Source organism: Venturia canescens, chromosome 6 (assembly GCF_019457755.1).
Source record: "Venturia canescens isolate UGA chromosome 6, ASM1945775v1, whole genome shotgun sequence".
NCBI lineage: Eukaryota > Metazoa > Arthropoda > Insecta > Hymenoptera > Ichneumonidae > Venturia > Venturia canescens.
In genome coordinates, this window is record NC_057426.1 from 6,331,356 (window position 1) to 6,353,032 (window position 21,677).

General features: G+C 44.5%; 1 protein-coding gene across 12 annotated transcripts in view; it reads left to right on the forward strand.

Annotated features, from left to right (window-relative positions):
• Positions 1-21,677, forward strand: part of LOC122411955 (Down syndrome cell adhesion molecule-like protein Dscam2) — a 113,719-nt gene that overhangs the window by 57,776 nt on the left and 34,266 nt on the right. For all 12 annotated transcript variants that reach the window (XR_006261264.1, XR_006261263.1, XR_006261265.1 and 9 more), the window contains exon 2: positions 18,108-18,458. Coding sequence is in view for 8 of the 12 variants with exons in the window: in XM_043421096.1 (XP_043277031.1) it covers positions 18,108-18,458 (351 nt within the window). In the remaining 4 variants the exon portion in view is untranslated. The remainder of the gene's footprint in view (positions 1-18,107; positions 18,459-21,677) is intronic.

Sequence of the window (21,677 nt, forward strand, 5' to 3'; positions counted from 1 at the left end):
TCGATACGGCGTCGTGTGTACTGATTATTCTCTAGAAATTTTGATGAGATATTTTCTGGCTCGCAAAGTTAAAACTAAAAGTTGGAAAGCGACCTCGAAAACGTCCTGAGCTGTTTATATTCTGGTAAAATGTTGACCAGTTTTTTCAGGAAAAAGCGAATGAATTATCTCCGATTAATCAGTTCCTCATCAAGCTTGGATCGGAGATATGAAAAGCCGGAAACTGTTAAGCCATAATTGAATAATCCAGTGGACTGCGGAGGCTAGGTTCAACTTTTGGACCATCCGGTACAGTGGATCCCTCGAGGCACTTGTCCTCCCTCGTAACTCGTTCGCTCCACGTAACAGAAACCCTACTGCGGCAACTCTCGCCGCTCTTCTCGTACGCGATACCAAAGGGTTTGGGAGAATTTGTACACGCCGTGGCTAATCGTAAATTTCCCGTTGTTTAATCGAAATAACAAGTCTCGTGTTTCAAGATTATTCTCACCCTTCTCGGTTTTGTACACACACCGGATAAAGTGTCACTGTCGGAAAGGAATCGGAGATAATCGACTCGCAACTACACTCCCAAGGCTTCACCATTTTCCCAAGATTCAAGTCTTTTCCGTCTCTGCGAATGTCCCAAGGAATGCAATCGAGCCAGTGCTAAAAAGACGAATTTTGGCCCTCCGTAAACCCACAGAATCGCCGCTGAAACGCTGCTCGCTTATCACTCGCTATTCATTGCGCATTAAACGTTGAACCGAATAAAACCGAAGCTTCTAAGTTTCCTCGTCACTTTGCTTAACTCCCCACATTCAACGCGCGTCCTCTTCTTCCCCCGATGAGACGACTGCCAATCGATTCTTGGGCATCGTATTTCGTCGAGAGCATTGACAAAATATCATGCAGGGTTTCACCTGGCAGCAGGCTTGTTGCTCGCGAGAGTAAACGGAGAACTTGGACAGAGCGGGTTTACGCCCGTTCGACTTGGCGAACGTTTTATATTGCCTCTGTTATACGCGATTCTGCTCTCCTCACGGTGGATCGAGTATCCAATTCCGCAGTCAAACGCTTCGCGGATGCGCCCAGTGACACGCAGTTAACCCTATAAAATGTGAGTGTTTACACGTAAGAGGAACATTATGATTCATAGGCGGAGAAAAACGAGAAATGGGTTGAGGAGGCACCGGGAACGAGAAGGGCGAGAAAGCGAGGAAGGGGAAGTGAGCGAGGCGTCCTGGCGTCACGAGATAAGGGAAGACTCTTGAAGAGACGTGAGAAACTGAGAGGTGAAGAGCGAGAAATGTGTCGTGGAGGAACGATGCTGAAGTTTGCAACGTTCGAGTCCAACGAAATTAACTAAAATAACATTTGTAACTGACCAATTTTTTATTTCACGAATCATTGATGTAGACTGAGAAATACGAATTGCAAATTAGCCAAGTAGCAGAATTGGAGAATTACTGGAATCGTTGGAGAGTTTTTTTAAATCATTTCGTTGGACTCCAACGTAGAAAAAAAAGTCATTGGAACAACGAAATAGTTTTAGATCAAACTGCAACATTGCAGTTAAATGAAGAAAAAACTCTTCGAATAACATCAATTGCTACTGAATCCAAATTTTTTTGTCTCAGTGTATGAGTCAAAGTATTTCGCTGATGAGAATAATTAGATCGAATATTTGTGGATACACGCGCGTTCCAAAGTCTGTCTCCCTCGTGAGACCATCAACAATCCGTGAAGTCGAACGTGCTTCGGGCAAAGGCTACAGCTTTCGATGTACACCGGTGCAGAGAGATTGAGAGGGAAAGAAAAAAGTGGAAAAGCGAAGTGTGGGAGCTTTGGCCCAAAATGTCACGGTTGACTGACTTATCATCTGGCTTGACTGATCATCTACTTTTTGCAATTTCTACTTTTTGAGTAAACTCAAAAAGGAACTTTGACTTTGAACAAGAAAATGATGTGTAAAGATTCAACTGAGGAACTGCGATTTTGTTTAGAGTTTTATGAAATATTTGTAGGTTCCAGAAAAATGTGAGATTACAGGACTTGGATTATTCTAAAAACTATAAAACAAGATTTATAATTTGACTTTCGAGGATGTCAGAAACTCGCAATATTTCATAGTGGAAGACCGTCGAATGTTTTTTTACACTTATGTCCGAGTTCGAAATCAACCGAGCAGAGAACCAATTGAAACGACTTCGAGATAGAAATACTAGCAATATTTTCCAAGCAAACGTTTATCTCGAGAGGAAAATAGAAATTTCTTATTTCGAGGTCGAAAATGAATCGCAATATAGAAAATGCGACGTCACTATTGACAATTTCGGATTTATTGCATCGTTAGCGTTATTATATAACAGGACAAACGTACAAGCGTACATAAGGAGCTTGGGAAGACGAGGGAGAGACAGAAGGGAAAAAACTGATGGAAAAAAGATGTCGAGGGCAGGGCACGGGAGAGAAGGATGAGGAAAAGTCGTTGCCGTTAGCCTCTTGGGAAATCATCAGTGTCCTCTCTTCACGATCCCTCCGCTGTTTCAGTCTCTCTCCTCATGGATCTCTTCCCTCCCACATCTTGAGCTCTCGCCTTCCTGCGACGCCCGTCCCACATACATCGCCTGCCAAGCCTCGAAAAGGCACATCGCCGCTTGTTTCAAGCGAGTAAATAAATACTCCGAAGCCCTTTTGCTTCTCCTGAACGCATACGTTCTCGGAGACGCGTGTATAAAGAAAACGAGATGTCGAGGTCGACGCCAATAATGTTACACGCTCCATAATACCGAAAGCGTCGAAGCGGCGTGCATGCTCCTCGTCGTTCTTCTCTGCAGTACGTTTACGTCAGGAAGTTGCACGAGAGAAGACGAAGTGAAGAAACATACCCCCTAAAATCGTAAACTATACACCGGTGTCATTGGCTCTCAGCCCCGTTGACGTTGAACTAACGAGATACTAGATACGACGACGACGACGACGACGGGTATGACTAGACGTTGTCGCCTCGTAACACAATACGGAAGATTGTGACGAGAAGACGCTCCGATGAGAGTGAGAGAAGCCTCCATTTCTCTGCACACCCTCGCATGCGTGTATACACAAATATACACGGTGATTCAGAGTCAACGGAGTTTTACTAATTGATTTTTTATACGAACAACTGCTTTTTGCTGCTTTTTTACTTGCAGAGAGTTTGGAATTTCGTGTCCCGGTAGATCTGGTTGAAAGGAATGCTGAGAAGTATTGCCAACAGCAAAATGTACGAGACTCGAACAATTGATTCGATTATTTGGATTTTTTTCGAAACAATAAATTTTGATTGAATTATTAACTCAGTTATTGGTGCGGTTTACTTTTGGTTTGTAGTCGATCCGAATAAATTCGGATTTAGCCGAACTCGTGTCGATATTATTTCACGTTGGAAGATGTTCACTCGTCGGATATCCTGCCGTCGCTATTCGCCTCGAGACCCCTGTACAGTGTTTTAAGGTAGTTTCGATCTCGCAACAAGACGAATCTGAGAATTTCTTCCTTCCTGCAGCAAAGAAATTGCTCTGTCGAATTGTCTCTTGTAAGATGACAAAATTGTTGAGAATTCCTCACCAACTTGATGCGAAACATGATTCGAAGAAGCTCGTGAAATATTTTGTGTCAAACTGTACGAGAGCGATTCTATCGCTTGTTTGAATACGTGATTGCTCCACGGCGCTTCGCTCCCGGCTTCGGCCCAGGCTCGGCCATTAAGCTCGTCAAATTAGCCCGTGAAGAAGACACCCAGCCATGTGTATATCCGGTGTGCTTATTTCCCTCCGCAGAACACTTGCCTTACACACCCCGCAGCATTGAATAACCCGAGGATATTCATCCTCGTGACAGAGGATGGAATCAAGTGCGAATAAGGAACAGCGTAACGAGGCAAAAATAGGGGGAGGGAGAAATAGACGTAAGAAGACCGAGAGAGAGAGAGAGAGAGAGAGAGAGAGAGAGAGACTCCAGACTTTGTTCTGCAGTCCCTTATCTCTCGGTATCTCCATTTTCTCTCACATTCGAGCTCTTTATTATATCATCTTGATTACGTCTCGAGTGCAGTGCGTACTCGAGCGTTTCATTTCTGGTCGAACACTTGGTCCTTCTTCCACCCCCATTTCTCGATTCTCTTCACCATTTTAATTACTTTACTTCTCTTCGCCAAGATCAGCAAAGATTCATTTTCGTAACGGTGAGTACGAAGGTTGAGTTGAGTCCCGCAAGGATTAACAGTTATAAAATTCTGTCTTGAAAAATCCGATGATTCTCGAGTCCGTTCCTCTCCGCACTTCCATCAATAGCCCTTCATTTTTCTAATTGCCTTCATTTCTCTTCTGAATAAAATGAATATTTCAATTGCTACCAAAGTAATTAGGAGCAAAGTAATGAGACAATGGAGAAAAGTTTCAACAATTAAACCACCATCTTCGGAGAGACGCGGCCCCGTCCCAATATCACAGTTGCCTTTCGTTGTATCGAACAGAGATTACGCTAAAGTTTGCAAGGAACCCAACGAAATGATCTAAAAAAAACGCTTGAATAATTCCAGTGATTCTCCAATTTTCTTTCCTGCGGAATTTAAAATTTGATAGTTTTTCAACGCACACCAATGTATCGTGAAATAAAAAATTGGTGAATCACGAATATTTTTGAATATTTTATTCGTTCATTTCATTGGACTCCAACGTTGCAAACTTCGTCGTCCAGAAACAAAAAGTAATGCAAAAAAGCTTCAAAAGAATCGTCTGCCAAGTATCAGGATCGATTTTACTTCAGCAACTGTCAATTCGTACGAAAAAAACTGACCCAAAAACGTTATAAAATTGATGTTCATTCCTTTTCCCATTTTTTTGGACCCCTCATTTTGATCCCACGGTCAAAGATGCCTGGAACGATCGTTCTTGCGAAGCCAAAAGCACGTGGGCATCCGAGAGCCTGTGGCGAACGATCAATTCCCCAAATTCCAGGCGTATGTAGAGCACTATTCCCCAATAAACGAGGGAGGAGCGTGCGCCTCGAGCTCGATTCACGTTTAAAGCATCACGAGGCTCCGAGTTTGAGAGTGAACACGAATACAGAATCGTTGAAATTCTCGAAGGAGCAGAACAGCCATGGGATGCCGCTATTTAGCAACGAGTGTATCCACTTTCTGCATGCAACTCTATTTACACAGGATTCTTGCATTTGCGTACCACCTTCCATCCGACGTTGCATCAAATTAAATTGTTCCCTAACCCAACATTTTTCCCTCCTGATAGAAATTCTGTGCAATATCTTCGTTGCTGCTGTCACACTGAGAGCTTCGAATCCTACGTAGAGGGCTCTGTTTACAATTTTTCAAGTACGTAAGAATATTAGTCAACAGAGTCCAAAGAATTTAACGAGAAAAACATTTGTCATTCACTAATATTTTATTTCTCGAAATCATTGCTGTACGTTGAAAAACTGCCAATTGAAAATTCGGTAGGAAACAAAATTTGAGAATAACTAAAATTGTTGGAGAGTTTTTTTACATCATTTCGTTGGACTCCAACGTTGCGAACTTCAACGCCACGAAAATGAATCGTTGACCAAACATCGTAGCATGCAATATGTTAAAAACTTTTCATTTTCGAAGGAGTATCCGAGGACGTGAAAGCGCAAATATATTCCAGTGAATTCACTATGAAATGACTGATTGAAAATTGATGAATGTCTGAACAAAACGAGGATTATCGACGTCTCATTATCTCCGCCCATTTACACTCGATCTCTGTAAATAACCGAGAGTTTAAGCGAACCTCGATACTCGTGTTGGCAATGACTCCAGAAAAAAATGCATATTTCCAACGGAGATTAAGCCAGAGAGAATGAAAAGCTGATTTTGTTTCGGTTTCGATTCGAACGGGATTGCTATCGCGTTGCAAAAACGGAGGGTAATGTTGAAACGATCGTTAAAAGGATCGGCCGGCGAGCCGCACGAGATCTTATCGAGTCGTTTAGGTATTACGAAAAATTTACATTTCATACTCCCTCCCTGCTCTCTGCTTGTGTATAGCGTGTATATATGCGCATATTTATAAAGAGAATGAATAAAGCATCGGTGCGGCGTAGCTGTTACGGCTGTCAAGCGATACAGAGTTCTGGTTTGGGGCTTTTCAAGCGCGATGAGAACAGACAGGGAGTTACACGCCCCGGAAATACACCGGGAAAATCGATTTAATCCGGCCATGGAACGATCGCCCGACAAAATAGCTACTCCATAAATCTGCAGGTATGTGTACCCGCTGGTACCGTTTCCAGTATCTCTCTCACCCCCGTGCCAATAGTATTCCCCCCCCCCCCCCCCCCCCCCGGGAGTTAACTTCGATAACCAGGTCTTCCTGTGCGATATAGCAAAATCCCGAAAAGGTTGAATGAGCGACGTGCGTGATTGGGAGCGTTCGGCACGCAAATAGGAGCTGTTAAAAAAGAATTCGTTCTCCGATTAAATCGACATCGTATTTCCCCTTCCCCGATCCGCTCAAAGTCCAAAATTCCATCAAATAATACCAATAACGTCAATCATCCGAATTGCCTTGATCGAGTATATCCCATTTTCAGTATCGGTAACTAGCAAAGCTCCGTCAGATCTGACCGGGATGCAAAAGCGCCTAAAAATTTTGCGACGAGCTAAAAAACTCTCGAAACAGTAAAAGTCGAGCTCCACCCTGCGAGCTTAGTTCCAGAATGAATTCAAGTGTAAAAACTTACGGAACGAAACCCCCAAAATCTCGTCAGCGAGGGCTATTAGTGCGAAACAGATTTTCAGTAGTGCAGGCCGCTGTTTGCTCAGACACTGGAAACAGGAGGGACGTTTACGAATGGATGTTGGATAGCACGTGACGGATCCGTGATACGGCTCCTTGGAAATTGGGTCGTCCGGTCTCTGCTCATTTCGGGGGAGCTCGATTGTCACTGTAACCTCTATAAGGGCGAAAGGTGTGAGGCAAGGGCGGGGGGGGGGCGAAATGGCGATAAACCACGTCCGTATATCTATGTACGTATAACCGTGTGTATGGGAGATAGCGCAGTTCTACAGGCATAGTAAACATTGGGAATTCGTCCCATTGGATGGGACATTGACGTCGGGTACGAGGATCGCAATATCCCTGGGTGTCTGCACTCACGTCCGATACTCCGATTGTATATAAGTAACTATAGCTGCCTCGATTCTCTGCTTCGGTGTGTGCATGTCCGTGTATGTCAGAGCTATTACGTGCACATGCGTTCGCGGGAAGGTGGTTGCGCGTCTATGTGCAATGTTCTCGATGCAGCCCTCTCGCCCTGCCCCCCGTTTCCTCGTCGCCCCCTGGCGCGGGTGCTTCCTCCGTCCGTTCGAATGTGTCTCCCTTTCTGTGAAACAGCCCTCTCGATCGCGCACTCCGACGAAGCGGCGGACACTGCGCGAGGGCGACAAAAGGCAATCGGGGCCAATGGGCCAGTGGCGCGCACACCGGCCGCCGTTTGATTGACGTCGAAGGGTTCTGCTGCCGCTGATGCTGCTGCTCCACCGCAACCGGCCTTCGAACTCGGCTCTCCCCCCCCCCCCCCCCCTTTACTATCGCGCACCCGTGTACGATAGTGCGGTGACTCTGCAACCAGGACCACCGCCGTCTCGTCGCCTCGCACATCGCGTCGCGCATTGATTGCGCTCATTGTTCGCGAACGCAGATATCCGGCCACCTGCACCACCTTTCTCCGACACCCTCGACTCCCCCGAACCCGCCCCCTCTCGCTTGCTCTGTCTCTTTCGTTCTTTCATTGGGGAACTATTCTTCTCTCTTGCTCTATCTGTTCCGATGCGCTCGTCGCTCTCTTCCTTCCTCGCACGATTCCACACGCTTTTACACGCGCTCTCATCAGCCACGAATCCTTCCCTTTCTCTAGAGCTCCCTCTTCCTGCCTCACAGCTTTTTGTTCTCTCTGTCTTCACCTCCAATCCCATTTTCGCTGTTTCTCCATTTCTCCCTTTTTCCACCCTGCCAAACATTGCTGACTCGGTCGAATCATTCGGGAGCTACCTCCAAAACTACGCGACGCGAGGACAACAATCCTCTCGTCGAACCGTTGCGTCTCGTGTTCTCAAAACAAAAGGACACACTGTACCGGGGCAATACCCAAATGGAGTCGAACAAATATCAGAGTATAAATAACAGTGCTATGGTGAACGCAGTTTCGAGTATATTAATAAATTATTATGTTTTCGTATATTTTCTGTAATGGCTCAAACATTCACAAATTTTTAGTTAACGTACTTAGCCACTTTTCACAAGGCTCGTTATTCTCGCTATGACCGTTTAAAAAGTCATTCGAACAATGAATCGATCATTTTGATCTCGAGACTCGAGTGCTTCGAGTCTTTTCTCATTTCTCCCCAAACACAGTCTAAAGCTCTCAGGAAGTTGAGTGTTCCTGTACATCGGGAGGGTTGTTTTTCCGTGAAAAATGTTCATCTGTGAGAAAGCGAAAAAGTAGAAAAGGGAGAAAAACACGCGAGCGAGGGCGTGTTTTTCCGGGAAGAATTTTCAATTTTTTGGATAGGTCATACGTGGCAGGGGAAATGAGAAAGCTTCTGCCGAGAGTGATTCCGATGAAGATAGAGGAGCGTGTCGGAGGAAGATACAACGCGCGGTTTGTACAATTGTCTCAGAAGCCTACAACTGCGTGAGAGAATACGTGTGTAGTGATAAAGCGAAGAGGTCGAGGCCATGTCTACGATAACAACACGAAAAGTGAGTGAGTGCAGATTACTCTCCCTTCTTTCATCTCGTTTTCTTTCATGCCAGAAGAAAACGAGGAACGCGGTGCATGAACCCGGCTCTCATTTTAAAACGGTCTAAAAGCCCATGCCAACTTTCCGAGACGGAGGAAAAGGCGCTTTTCAACGGGAGAAAAAACAACGGAGCTTGTATCACGCTCTCTTGTTCGCCCCCTGGCAAAAAAACTCACTTCCCCGGACCCCTCTCCCACCACTTTTGCGTCCGACTATCAGTCAACGGTTTTTTCCTCTAGTTTTCACATTATAAGATGGAGTATCTGCATCGGAGCTATTTTTTAGCAACGGAAACAATCGTCGAAGAACGTGGGAAGGAGAAATCTGATTTTGGGGCGACGTCGATTTCTGTTGAGCGCTTCGATCGGGAGACGAAGATCACTCGAAGGTCGACTTTCATCTTCGAAAACTGACGCAGCCTCCCACTTTTTTTTTTGACAAATCATAAAAACGTTCGGTGTCGTTGAGCCATGGAAACATCGCTGTAGCTTTGTTGTGCGAATGCTTCACCCGCTGTATTTGCGTACGTACGTTTTGGCTTCTATCTCGGAATTCTCCAGTGCCACGGGCGTCCGCCGCGCCCACCCTCCGCCCCCTCGAAACAACCTCTTCGTCTGACTCTCTTGAACCCCCAGACTTTAAGCTTCCGCAAGCACGAAGACAAACTACCCTTCTCTTCAGTTGTACACGATTATTTACGAGCTCTTTCTACCCCGCACTCGCGCAACTCTTCGAAGAACATAAAAATGACAAATTTCTCCGGGAAATTAGTCCCTGCCCAACCTCCGTCGGAAACAGATTTTGCCTCGGAGCCTCACCATTTGTGCTACAAAATTTTCTTTTTCCTCCGATTAACCCCGAAACGTCAACCATGTTTTGACTCTTTTCGAATTATTTGTTACTCGTTTTGGCACGTTTAACGTCCAATGAAGTAAATATTTTTTCGATCGTGATATTGCACATTTTTTCGAACATTTTCTATTTCAATTATTCGCAAAACTGTGAATTATTGTTTCGAATTTATTTTCATTTCACTCTGCAGACAAATTTTTGAATTTTCTATGCAAAACTTCGCTCATGAATTTCATCGAATTTATGACGAGTAATTCTTTATTCATAGTTCTCCATGCATCGATCGAGTCCCACGTTTGAACTTTCCCAACAGATTTGAAGCACAGACGTGAAATAATTTTCCCTTTATTCAACAGCTTCTTTTATCGTCTGTAGGAGTTTACGGTGAATTTGTTCGTGCGGCTTTTTCAAAGCCCCGTTTGAAAATGGACTACGTAAGATGCTTTTTGACGTTCGAAGATGAGTAATTTTTTCAGCCCGAACTTTCTGTTTCCCAACTGAAAATAGCAACGCCGAGGCGAAATATTTCTGGTAGGAGGTTTCTCGTGAAAGTTTACAGAGCAGGAATTTTTCTTAAGTTCGTCTCGGAGTGAGCGAAGAAGCGAGTTGAAAAATTATGCAAAATACACGGGGCTAGTTTTGCATTCGCGAAAATGCTCCAGGGAAATTTAGAGTTTCGAGGTAGTTGAGGGCGTTGTGGATTGGCTCGATGAATAGTTTTTACACGGGGGATAAAAGCTAAGAAAAAAAGTGGAAAAAAATTTCCACCGAGAAATAACAACAAACTTACTACTCGTTGCTGCAAGTTTTGTTTCATTTTTCTTATTCCGCGAATCTCTCGACGATCAAATTCCCAACGTTTGTCATTCGTTCCTCCATAATCGTCGAGACGAAAAACGACACGAAATCCCAAGGATCAACTGGTATTAGCGTCGTACCTTGTGTCCTTGTTTTCTATCAATGTTTGCTGAGCTTTTGCCAATGGATGTAAAAAAGCGAGTGAATACAGTTCGACGTCTGTTGTAAAGTTTGGGAAACGAGGTACGAGGCACAATCGAATAACGATTCCAGCTACTTTTGAACTTCCATCGTCGTATATCTCTTGCAATGGCTCGAAAACGAGTCTGCTGGCAACTTTATGAAAATTACCATTCGTTCTGGCGGGGCTAAACATCTGTTTTATCGGATTTCCCACGCAATAATTTACAGTGAATGTGTACAAAGGAGTAGGAATTCCGAGTCCTATACCGACTCTTTGAAATTCCGGAAGGAAAATTCGTGCTCTCGTAAAGCAATTGGAAATTGCTTTTAACTCGAGAAAAAACAAACTGCCCTTCCGAATAACCATCCTGCTGTCTACACTATTTTTATAGGCAACAAGAAAAAATGCAAAAAGAAAGACTCGGAGACGATGCAATATGAAAAACACTAGACATCATCGGAAAACTCGGGCACCGGAATAAAACAAGCTTTTACGTCCAGTTATAAAATTCGTTATGCAACGATCGTGCTGCAGATGCATTAGTGATATCTGTCGCAGCAACGACCTATGTCGACGGTTGAGAAACTAATAAAAAATATTACTAAATTTCGTTTTTACACCGGCTGTCAATATTTTATCGATCACAATTTTTTTAAAGCGGCACTACATCGAAGAAAACGTATCGCGCAGAAGACTCGTGGATTAAAAAAAAAATACTTTCGAATCGTTCGCGGAGAAAAATGTTTTATAAAAATTACACTGAAAACAAGTTTAAAATATCAGGCGAAATTGGAAATAATGATAACTGTTTTATAAATATCGAATTGCGAAAATTTCAAATATTCATGATGTAGCAAGTGCAATTTCTGGTATGACAGAAAAAAATGGCCTTTTTCGATGTTCTTGGAGAAAAAATAAAAACTCACTATACCGAAACTTAGCCACGAAGATCGCGCATGCTTTAAAAAAAAGCACAGCAAATTTATCCATAATTTCTGGATAGTTTTAGAAAACATTTCCCTCCGTGTTCATTGAGCAAAAGCAGAAAAATCGTTTGAGAATCACCTCCGCAGTGTGGTCCACAAAAGCTCGATCAATTTGGCTCGTTTTCGTTGTACTTCGCGCCGTTTCAAAGGTGACTTTGAATTTGTATTTTTTCGATACTTCTTCAGAAAGTTCTCCAAACGGGAAGTGTTCAGGCGATCATTCGACATCCCCAACCCCCCTCAACATTCTCCAACTTCAAGTTAAAACGATTTTTATTGTAATCGTTTTTTAGAATTCCGGAAAAATAGTCCTGCTCACTATGAATAGTCGCTCAGGTTTTTATGTGTGTGCTATTTGTATGTGCACTTGCGCAAGCTTGTCTCGTACTACGATCGTCGACTTGTACGAGCGAAGAACTTTCTCAACTTGTTGCCCGGCAAGCCACCGAAAGCAAACCAGACAAGCAGAAAAAGATGGGGTAGAAAGAGAGCGAGGGCGGATGGGGGAGAGAAGCGAGTTCGGTCGACCAGGATCCACGAATCCATGCTTCGGTCTTCCTCCATATATACACACATCGACGTTTCCTTCCTCATACCCACGTGAACTCCGGCAAAGTATTGTGTCTAGCGAGATAAAGTTGCTAGCCAGACTCCTCTCGCTCTCCTCGCCCTCCTGCTCGTGTTATAGTTTTCGAAACATCCCTTCCGGGCGTCCTCACAAAAGTCTGTGTCGTCGTTTCTCCTCGACACACAAACACACGCGAGCCTCTTTTCGTCCTTCTTTTTCCTACTGACAAAACACACGAGATCGCTCCGCCAACAGCATCCGAAGCTAAACGCTTGTTTTGCCAGGACTTGTTGCAGATGCGCTTCTTCCTGCACCCTTAAAATTGCTAGAAACAAATCTAGCAAACATTCCAGTCCGGCGACATTCATCGCCGACTAAATTGAGCATGAACTCAGACATCCTTAAGGGACTTTCACTATAAATCGTTGGGATAATCGTCCGAAAGCGTCGCACAAATAAAACAATATTGACACTTGAAAAATTATTATCGCTATTACACTTGTTTGAACTCGCAAATTTCTGACAAGTTAGGGGAAGCAAAGATTGAGCGATTGGAATGAAACCCCTGCAGGGGTCGGTCGCCTCCTATCAGAAGCCACCGGTGCCAACTTGACGTAACTCCACTCGAACGGGATGTAAAAATCAGTGGAAAGCTTCGTCGAAAAAATGTTCTGTTGGAGAGCAAACAAAATCTGGCAATAACCAGAGCAAAACGAGAATCCTGTTCCCTGCGATTGGTACACGAGACTCGGACACATCGATTTCCACGTCTGACGAAACCGATGAATTTCACGAGAACGTGTGCGACGCTTTGCCAAACGAACGTCGCTTAGTTACGATTCGTAAATCTGTCGCGGTTATAAAAATACCCGGAGGAAAATCGATAGGCGCTCCGGGAAACTCGAGGAAGAGGAATTAGAGCATCTTGTGGAACGAAGGTCCGGCTGCGTGCATTTCACTTTTGGAGAGCTCGAAATATTCCGGACGCACCGTGTTCAGCTCTTCTCGACACTTCGTTCCAGATCTTTTCAATTCTCAAAATTCCGATTGTTTATTCCGCATTCGAAAGACAAAATCACCGTCAAATTTCCATCTGGGACGTTGGAGAACGTTCGAGAAATTTCGTAACAAATTTCTCGCTTTATTTTTACACGAAGGAATATCAAAGCTCTAATTATCATCTTTGGCTGCTGAATGTTCTGCACGGGCACGGCGAACGTAAAGCGTCACAAATATAAACTGCATTCCCTCGGTGTGTGGCAGTAAAATTGAAAAATGTAGGATCTCCGAATATGCAAAAAGTGTAAATGATGCAGGCTTTGGATTATTCATAAAAGTGCATCCGCCCAGGAAGGTCACCGGGCTTTTGAGTGTAATGAATCCTCCAGGGAGTTGGCTCGTTGTTATTGGACGTAACACTCCCTTGGCGAGTGATAACGTAATGCTCGTAAATTTCTCCTGGTCGTCAATAGCTGTCGTTCCCTGCGGTGTAAAGAAACACGTGAATAACGTTCACCGACATTACAACGTTGCAAGGTTTCACAAATTTTTTAGTACGACGCTCGAGTTTGCAGCGTTGCGATCCAACGAAACGAAGGAAAAAAACTGCCGAATTGCAAACTCGGCAGAGAACGAAATCGAAGAATTGCTGGAATTATTGGCAGGTTTTTTGAGATCATTTCGTCGGACTCACGTTTGAGTCACGCTTTTCAGCTGATTCGTAATGGACATTTGGGCTACTTTTTTCGAGATGATTTCGGCTCCTCGAGAATTGCAAGTTTGTCTCCGCACATCGGTTCCCATGAACATCCGGTAAAAAAAGTAAACGTAATTCGTGAATTGTTAATAGATGCTGATAACGCTACCGAGCATTGATAATCGTAGTTGATGTGATACGAGGCTCTTGGTCATGCGGAAATAATGCTCGCGCCTTTCGTCGAGTAGGAATAAAGTAGAACGAGAGCTTTTCGCTCAGACGGAGCGTGCACTTGTGAACATCCCTCGATTTTAGTGACTAACGTGTCGTTGTTAAAGTCTGTTTTCGAGAGTCATATCTTGAGACTCACAGGCTGAATATTTAATGGCGAAGGTGCTCAGTGATGTTCTCTCCCTCGTTCCGCTCTTTCCCTTTAATCGTGAAATTTCTAACGTCTAAGAAGCTTGCCGATTATTATGGAAATTCTGTCTGGAGCTTTGAGAGTCTTCGACGTTGCGGAAAGTACGCAGTCGAGAAATTGCAGATTCTCGAAGTATTCGCTCCAAGGATTCTCAATTATTAGGGATTCCGTAATTTTACTTGAATTTGAAAAAAATCTCAATCGGGAGATTTTTTGTGAGCAGCGTCGCCGTGGAAAAGTATAAAACACCGAAAAACGGTAGCATCCGATAAAAAACTCTCGCAACGACAAAATGATTTCCCATCGAAGCCTCGTTATAAACTTTGTGAAAAAGAGCTTACGACGAGAAACATAATTTTTCAATCGCCCCCGTGAATCCCACGTCGCATTCCCGTACACAGCGACATTAATCTCATTTCGTGCAAACTTAAATCCCACCAAACGACCAATCCGTTAAAAATTCATCGAGCAGTAAATGCACGATGATTGCAATCATTTGCGTCTCACATAGCCCACCTCGGAAGCTTTTTTAATTCCGCATACAATTCCAATATTCTCGTTCGGACTGTGACACACTTTCGGCTATTTTACCATCCCAATAAATCACGCCATTTTCCGATCAGACCACCCTTCTGCGTTTCACTACCTCCGCCGTATAACTGGACATGAGCAGCGAGCAATATGAACGAGCCCTCCGGGCGTGGGTTGCACACTAACCCAAAGAGATATTTTACGCATCCTGCTCTTCGCACACCCATCACTGATATTATCATTTATACATCGACTCGTATGTGTTTGTAGCACGTGCATGCGTCTACAGATGAATAAATATAACCACCCCGGCAGCGTATGGGCGAGCCTGGGGAGTGAGCGGAGCATCGGCCTCGGCATTTATGTCTATGGATTTCGCTGCACGGATGTAAAGCGGAGAGTGTGAATCGAGAGAGAGTTGAAATGCATCGTAAATTCACCCTCAATACGATTAATAATAATTTGCCGATCTCGTCACGAACGGAAGCGATTAGGTGGCTCATCCGATCGTTATGGTAATTGAGAGACGGAGAGAGAGAGAGAGAGAGAGGGAGAGAGAGTGAGAGAAGTAGGAGGAGCGCCTATTAGCCGGGTCATTAGTTCGATTGTTGCAAAAATCGAAAATTTTTTCAGTTCTCGCGGTTGCTCGTATGTTTTTATATTTCGCAACGAATGTGGACTGCTTCGTTAGCGTTAATCGTGCCGTTAATTATAAAAAGCACTCGTACGATCCGGGGACTGTAAGTGGTTGCAAATATATTTTGAGATAATTGTTCAAATCGTTGATTTCCGAGTTGAAATTCCCAGGGCAAGATCATCAAATCATGAAGATAAAATGGCTCACTTCTCTCCCCGATGTGCATTGCTCATGAGATACGATTTAATTAGTCGTAACGAATCTGTCGCGTGAACGAACACCAAAAGACTGGAGCGAATACAGCGACGCTTGCCACCCCTGCCTTTTGATCGGGGTCATCGATCGGTTATCGCCGACTAATTAATTAATGTACGAACTGCTGTAGGTTGGAAAAAACATGTGAATAATAATCGGTCTCGTTGGAATTACGCAGCGAAATTTCGTTGAGAGCGCTCGAGGATTTTATTCAGTTTTACGGACCGAGCTCACCGCCTTTGCTAGGTTTGTACCAATGTTGAAGATGCGAACAGGGTCAAGGGGGAAAAGCGTGGAAAAATTGGAGGGAACGCTCCCGCGATTATGGTCTCTTGGAATCGAGATTATTCTCGTACGAAGACAGAACGTGTCATCTACATAGTAATTTAGCTCTCGCTCCAGGCTCTCTCCGCTTTTCGACGGTCTCTCTCAGGCCTCTCCGGCGTGAGATTCTTTCGCCGGAAGGTTTTTTATCTCTTCGCGTCTATACGCGAACCTCACAGCCCATTGGGCTCACAAAGTGTCACTGCTCTTCTCATTCTTAGAGCCTCCACCGTCAGACGAGTTAGCAGAAAAAAATGAGGGAGGCAAAAAGAATAATCGATGTCATCGATTTTTATGGTCTCTTACTCAGCCAACGAGAACGGAACTTCGCCGACGAATGTGGGTCCAAAAAAAGCTCGCTGGGAAATATTTCCTTCACGTTCGTTGCGTTATCTTCGTTAAGGGGGGATCCTGCATTAAAGTCACAAAAATCGACCCGAAATAATTGCGAAATTCTAGATTTTTAGCGAGTTTAAAAAAAACGCTTCTCCAGAAGAAAAATATCATTTCGACATGCTGTAGATATAGAATTTCGCAATTTTTTCGGGTTCTTAAAGGTTCGTGTGGAAGGAAAATATAAGAGAATGGAAAAAAAATTGGGATTTTCATTTCAGACAATAATTGCCATCTCCACATTGTACGCAGCTGAGAAATTTCGACAATCAGCAGACTTGAGCATAAACCAATATACAAATGAGTATTTCTCACATTGAAAAAATGTTTTTGTACTCTTGAAATATCCTTGGAACTACCGAAAAGTTCGCTTTTCGAAAACAATCGATTTTTGTGACTTTCTGAAGCAGGACCCCCCCTTAAAGCCCCGGACATTCGTCGTGCTTTATCGTTTTAAACTGCTAGATGACTCACCCCTCGTTCGGCTCATTGAAACTCCTAATTTCACTACGAATTTCGCAGGATCCTCGGACTTGTCTCTCAAACGTGCAAAATGTCCTCGCGGTGGAAAAGCTAACCTTGCTCAATACGCTGCTAAAATTATGAAAACCGGCAATCAATAATCGCAGTGTTCTGGCTCAGTCCCTCCTCCGACCGCTTCTTTTCCTTCTTCTTCCCTCGTGGAAAACGTGTCCAATCGAAACAACTGCGGAGCGATTGGACACCTTAATTACCTTAACGATTTATCCTTTGAATATTCCCTTTCTAATTCAAACTTCATCGCAGCCTCGCCAGCGTTTGGATTTACATTTAGTATCGCGAAACTTTGCGTACGGAAATGCCCACGCGGAAACAAAATTTCTAAACCACTCCGATCCATCAGGCAAAAAAGCCAAGAGAAATTTGCTCCAAATCGAATCGGCACTTCGCGCAAATTGGCGGATCGCATTCGCTAGAATATTCGATTACCAACCGATGGGCATGGCCCGCCCGGGGCCAGTTTTTCCAGCGCCGTTTTCATTTATTTCTGGAAAACAGCGTTTCAGCGATTTTTATTAACGAAAGAACCCCTGAAATTGAAAATTCCTCGTTGATTTTGACTTTGGCGTTGTCACAGACGAAGCTCACGAAAATTTCGAGATGATACAAAAAATCTGCGAGTTTGTTCGAAATCGAAATTCCGAAGCGTCAACCGCACAGGGCAAACGATCCCGTATCAAAGACACGGCGGCCCCTAGGGACTGGCCAGCAAACACCCTTTGAATATGGACCATCCTCATATCCTTGCCAACATTTATTTGACTTTTCGCCGTTCGCAGAGTCCGATATTAACTTGGGCACGTGCGTTTGATGGGCTTTAAGGCTTCCTGCCCTGCTCGGCGGATCTTTCGTTCCTTTCCCAGCGTTTTTCTTCAACGACCGAAATTGAGAATTCTCTTATTCAGTATCAATACATTCGGCGAAGGTTCCTTCGTCGAGAAAGGTCGGACGAAGCGATCTTGACATTCTTCTGGATTCGAAATGCTCCTATAAAGCAATAAATCTTAAGAAATTTCATTAGAATCGTATAGAAAGTAAAATGTTATGCAAAATATCCGCAAATAATCATTGCCAAAGCTAACTTGTTCGTTTTTCTCTGAATGTTTGATTTCAAAGGTGCAGCCGTCGTGGTCTCGTCAGCAGGTGGCCACGGATTCGACGCTCATCTACGAGGACCGAGTATAATCGTGGAGCCGCCGTCTCGCGTCGAGTTTTCAAACTCGAGCGGCGCCTGGCTCGACTGCACAGCTTCCGGGAGTCCTCCTCCAAACATTGACTGGTGGACCGCCGACGGTCATCCGGTTGGTGACGTTCCCGGCGTTAGAAGGGTACACAGAAATGGCACCCTCGTTTTACTTCCGTTTCCACCCCCTGCCTTTCGACAGGACGTCCATAGCGCCTCTTACAGATGTGTCGCTAGCAACAGTGTCGGCAAAGTCCTCAGTCGTGACGTTCAAGTCAGAGCTGGTGAGTATACGTTCGCTCTTATCTTCGCTTATTCGAGGGGAGCACTTGCAATGCCGCCACCTGACAAAACATTGTTACTTCAACCGACTCAAAAATCGAGCTTTTCAGATAATGCCTGACGTTCGGTCGATAGCGTCGCCATTTTTTGATAGTTTTCAATTCACGACTTTCGAGCAATCCGAGAGACTGACGAAAATGGGAATAAAGTGATCTAGGCCGTCCGTAATGTCGCGAGAGAGAAAAGATGAAATTATTGCTTTTCGGTTAATTTTTTCGTCGGACTGAAAAAAAGTGTCTCTAACGTTGTGTAATTAGCGGGCAATAGAAAGTAAAATAAATAAATAAATAAATGTGTTTTAACTTGAAAAAATTCGAATAGATGTTTCGAGAAATAATGGTTTGAAAAATCCAGCAAAAAACGCTCATTTCCGCAAATTTTTTCTCTCCCTTATCTTTACTTTTTCCAAATTTTTATCAAGAGATTCAGCAGAGTCTCAAAACAAGTGCATGAAAATATTCATACGCAATTTAAAAACTATTTTCTTTCGCATCACTGTCGATTACGTACAAGGGAATGTGGCGTCTTTCTCACATTTTTTGTTCCACTGTTCCGCAGACTTTTATCTCCCCCAAATTTATTATTCATAGAAGATCCATATGCGAATTATTATACATGCTCGAATAGACGAGCTATTCGAGTGTACAATAAAGCTTGATACTTGCCCCGCCGACTCCGTAGGTAATTTGCTCTCGACATTTTTTCCCCGGTTACGAAAAATTTCTCATTTTCACGTTGGACGAAAAAATGAAACTAAAAAAAGGAGGAGCCTGGAATCCGACGGCGAACAGACGAGCACGCTCGTATCGCGGCGCGCACGAGAGTTTGTCCACCCTCGCCCTGGACGTGCGGACGAAGCGAGCGACCGTTGAAATATCCGGAAAAGACCGAGGGAGAGAAGCGAGTGCACATGACCTCGTTCCATGGAACTTTGAACTTTATCGGGTCAGCAGCTCCAGGGCCTTCTCCCCTTTTCTCTCGCTCCCTCTCGCTGTCCGTCTCCCTCCGACGAATAATCTCGTATATATGCTCGCATATTTATGCGAGGCTGCATTAAATCAGCGAGTCTGTGGAGCGACTTTTTCCGCGTCACTTTTTGAAACACGATAAGAAACCCGTTTTTCGCGTGTGTAGAGAGCGCTGAAAAAAGCACGTGGATAATAAAACGTATGAAAAAAGCGTCGGCGCCTAAAAATCCTGCATTAAAATTCTCTTTATTTGATTTTAAATCGAATTACTCGCAGTGCTCGGTACGATGAAACGCGATGCAAGAATGATGGGGCAACGACTCCTGAGCCGATGCTATTTCACCTAAAAGGAGAAAGACTCGCGCGTCATGCGATTAGTTGAATTAATTTGTTGAGAGCAAACTTTATTTTTTTCCTCTTGACGTACACAGTTTTGATTGCGGACTTTTATTGCTCGCGAGAGCAAACAAATTTTCGAAAGCGTCTGAAATTAAATGGGCGCGATGTGTTTTACGTAGTGCAACAACACGCCGGAGGAAAAAAATCGTAAAGTTTACGGTTGGGATTTGGCTTGAAATGGCCTGTACACGTACCATTCGTTGCGGATACTCTCTTGGCTTTGGAGATTTTCCGGGAACTGAGGTTAACTATATATCTATTAAATATACAGCGCTCTCGCCGGTGTAATTACCTCTTAAAAAAAAATGCAATCTGAATGCAAATCCTTGGAGCAGCTGCAGCCCCGATCTACGAGCAGGCCTGACCCCTTTCCTTCTCTCTTCGCCGCGCGCGCTTGATAGTGGACGCGCCCGAGCTTTTAGGATTTTCCTGGAGCCGCTATCGGTGTACAGAGCAGAGCTATATTGTGGTCTGCGATCCCCAGCCCCTTGCTTTTCGAGGGAGCAACGCGTGGTCATAAACTTTAGTCCGGACGTGTGGTCGTTAATTAAAACTTTACTTTTCCCGCTTTTCGTTCGTTTGAGCTGAAGAAATTTCCATTCAACTCTCACCCACACAGCGGGGGGGGACACGTGCACTCGCAAAATTTGGATAATTTCAATGCTCTCGCGTCGTGCCCTGCGGCCGGGTTTTCTTCCGATATCTGTCAAAAACAAGGCATTTCAACGGAGCAAACGCGAAACAGAAACAAAAACTTGTACTCGCGCATTCTGACTCGCCCGCTCGTTGTTATCCCTTCAGCCCTTTTCGCCACATTCATCTCAAGACGCACGCAACATATTTCCCGAGAATTATTCACCGCCCGGCGCTCTCTTTGTTCCCCGCGCGCGATTATAATTCCCGGGCTAAGCCACCCCGGAACTTGCTCACACGAGTATGCACAACGACCAAGTCTGTGCTTCGTTTGTTTGAAAGCGTGTACTGCAGGGGGTGAAAAATAATGTAAAAAATCGAGGCGAAAACCACGTCGTCTCGATGAAACGTCTCGGAGTTAAATCCCCCGTGTATATACGCGGAGCGAGTTGACATGGGATTTGTTGTAAAAGGGAGTTTGTCACCGCGTCCATCAATGCTCCTCGCGCTCTCGCGACGACGAGTTGAAGATTCATTTTATTTTCATTTTCCTCCGCATTGTTGTTGTTTTTCTTTCATTCGATCCTTTCTCTCTCATTGTAACTCTCGTGTGCTCGTGCGACGTGTATTTCACGCAAATAATATCCGGGAGAAAAGGATTCTGCGGAGCGTTAACGCTCGGGCGGGAGGAAACGGGACCAAGTGGAAAAGGCGAAGCAGAGACGCCACTATCAGGAGAGTTGTACGCGTATGAAAACGTCTACGAGTGTACAAGGACAGCAGAGAAAGAGAGAGGCGAAGATTCGTTACGCCTTACGTCGTGATTCACGCCTCGACGCCTCGACAGACTCCCACGACACCTCTCGTCACGAGACGCCTGGCTGAAATCGTCTCGGATTCTCACACCGGCTTCGAATAACCTAAGCAAGCGAGAAGGGGCGAGAGCGACGAGAGAAGGAAAAGTGAAAAACATCCGCCCGCGTCTGCTCCGCTCTCCGATATTACAAGGCAGACTTTTCTCGCGCGGTGTGAAATCTCAAGATGTGATCTACCCGCGTATCCATCTTGACTCTCCACCCTCCGAAACATCCCTCCAGCTCCAATCTCCGTTGCACTACCCAACAACTTTATTTCATGAAATAAAATCCACCCAGTAAATCG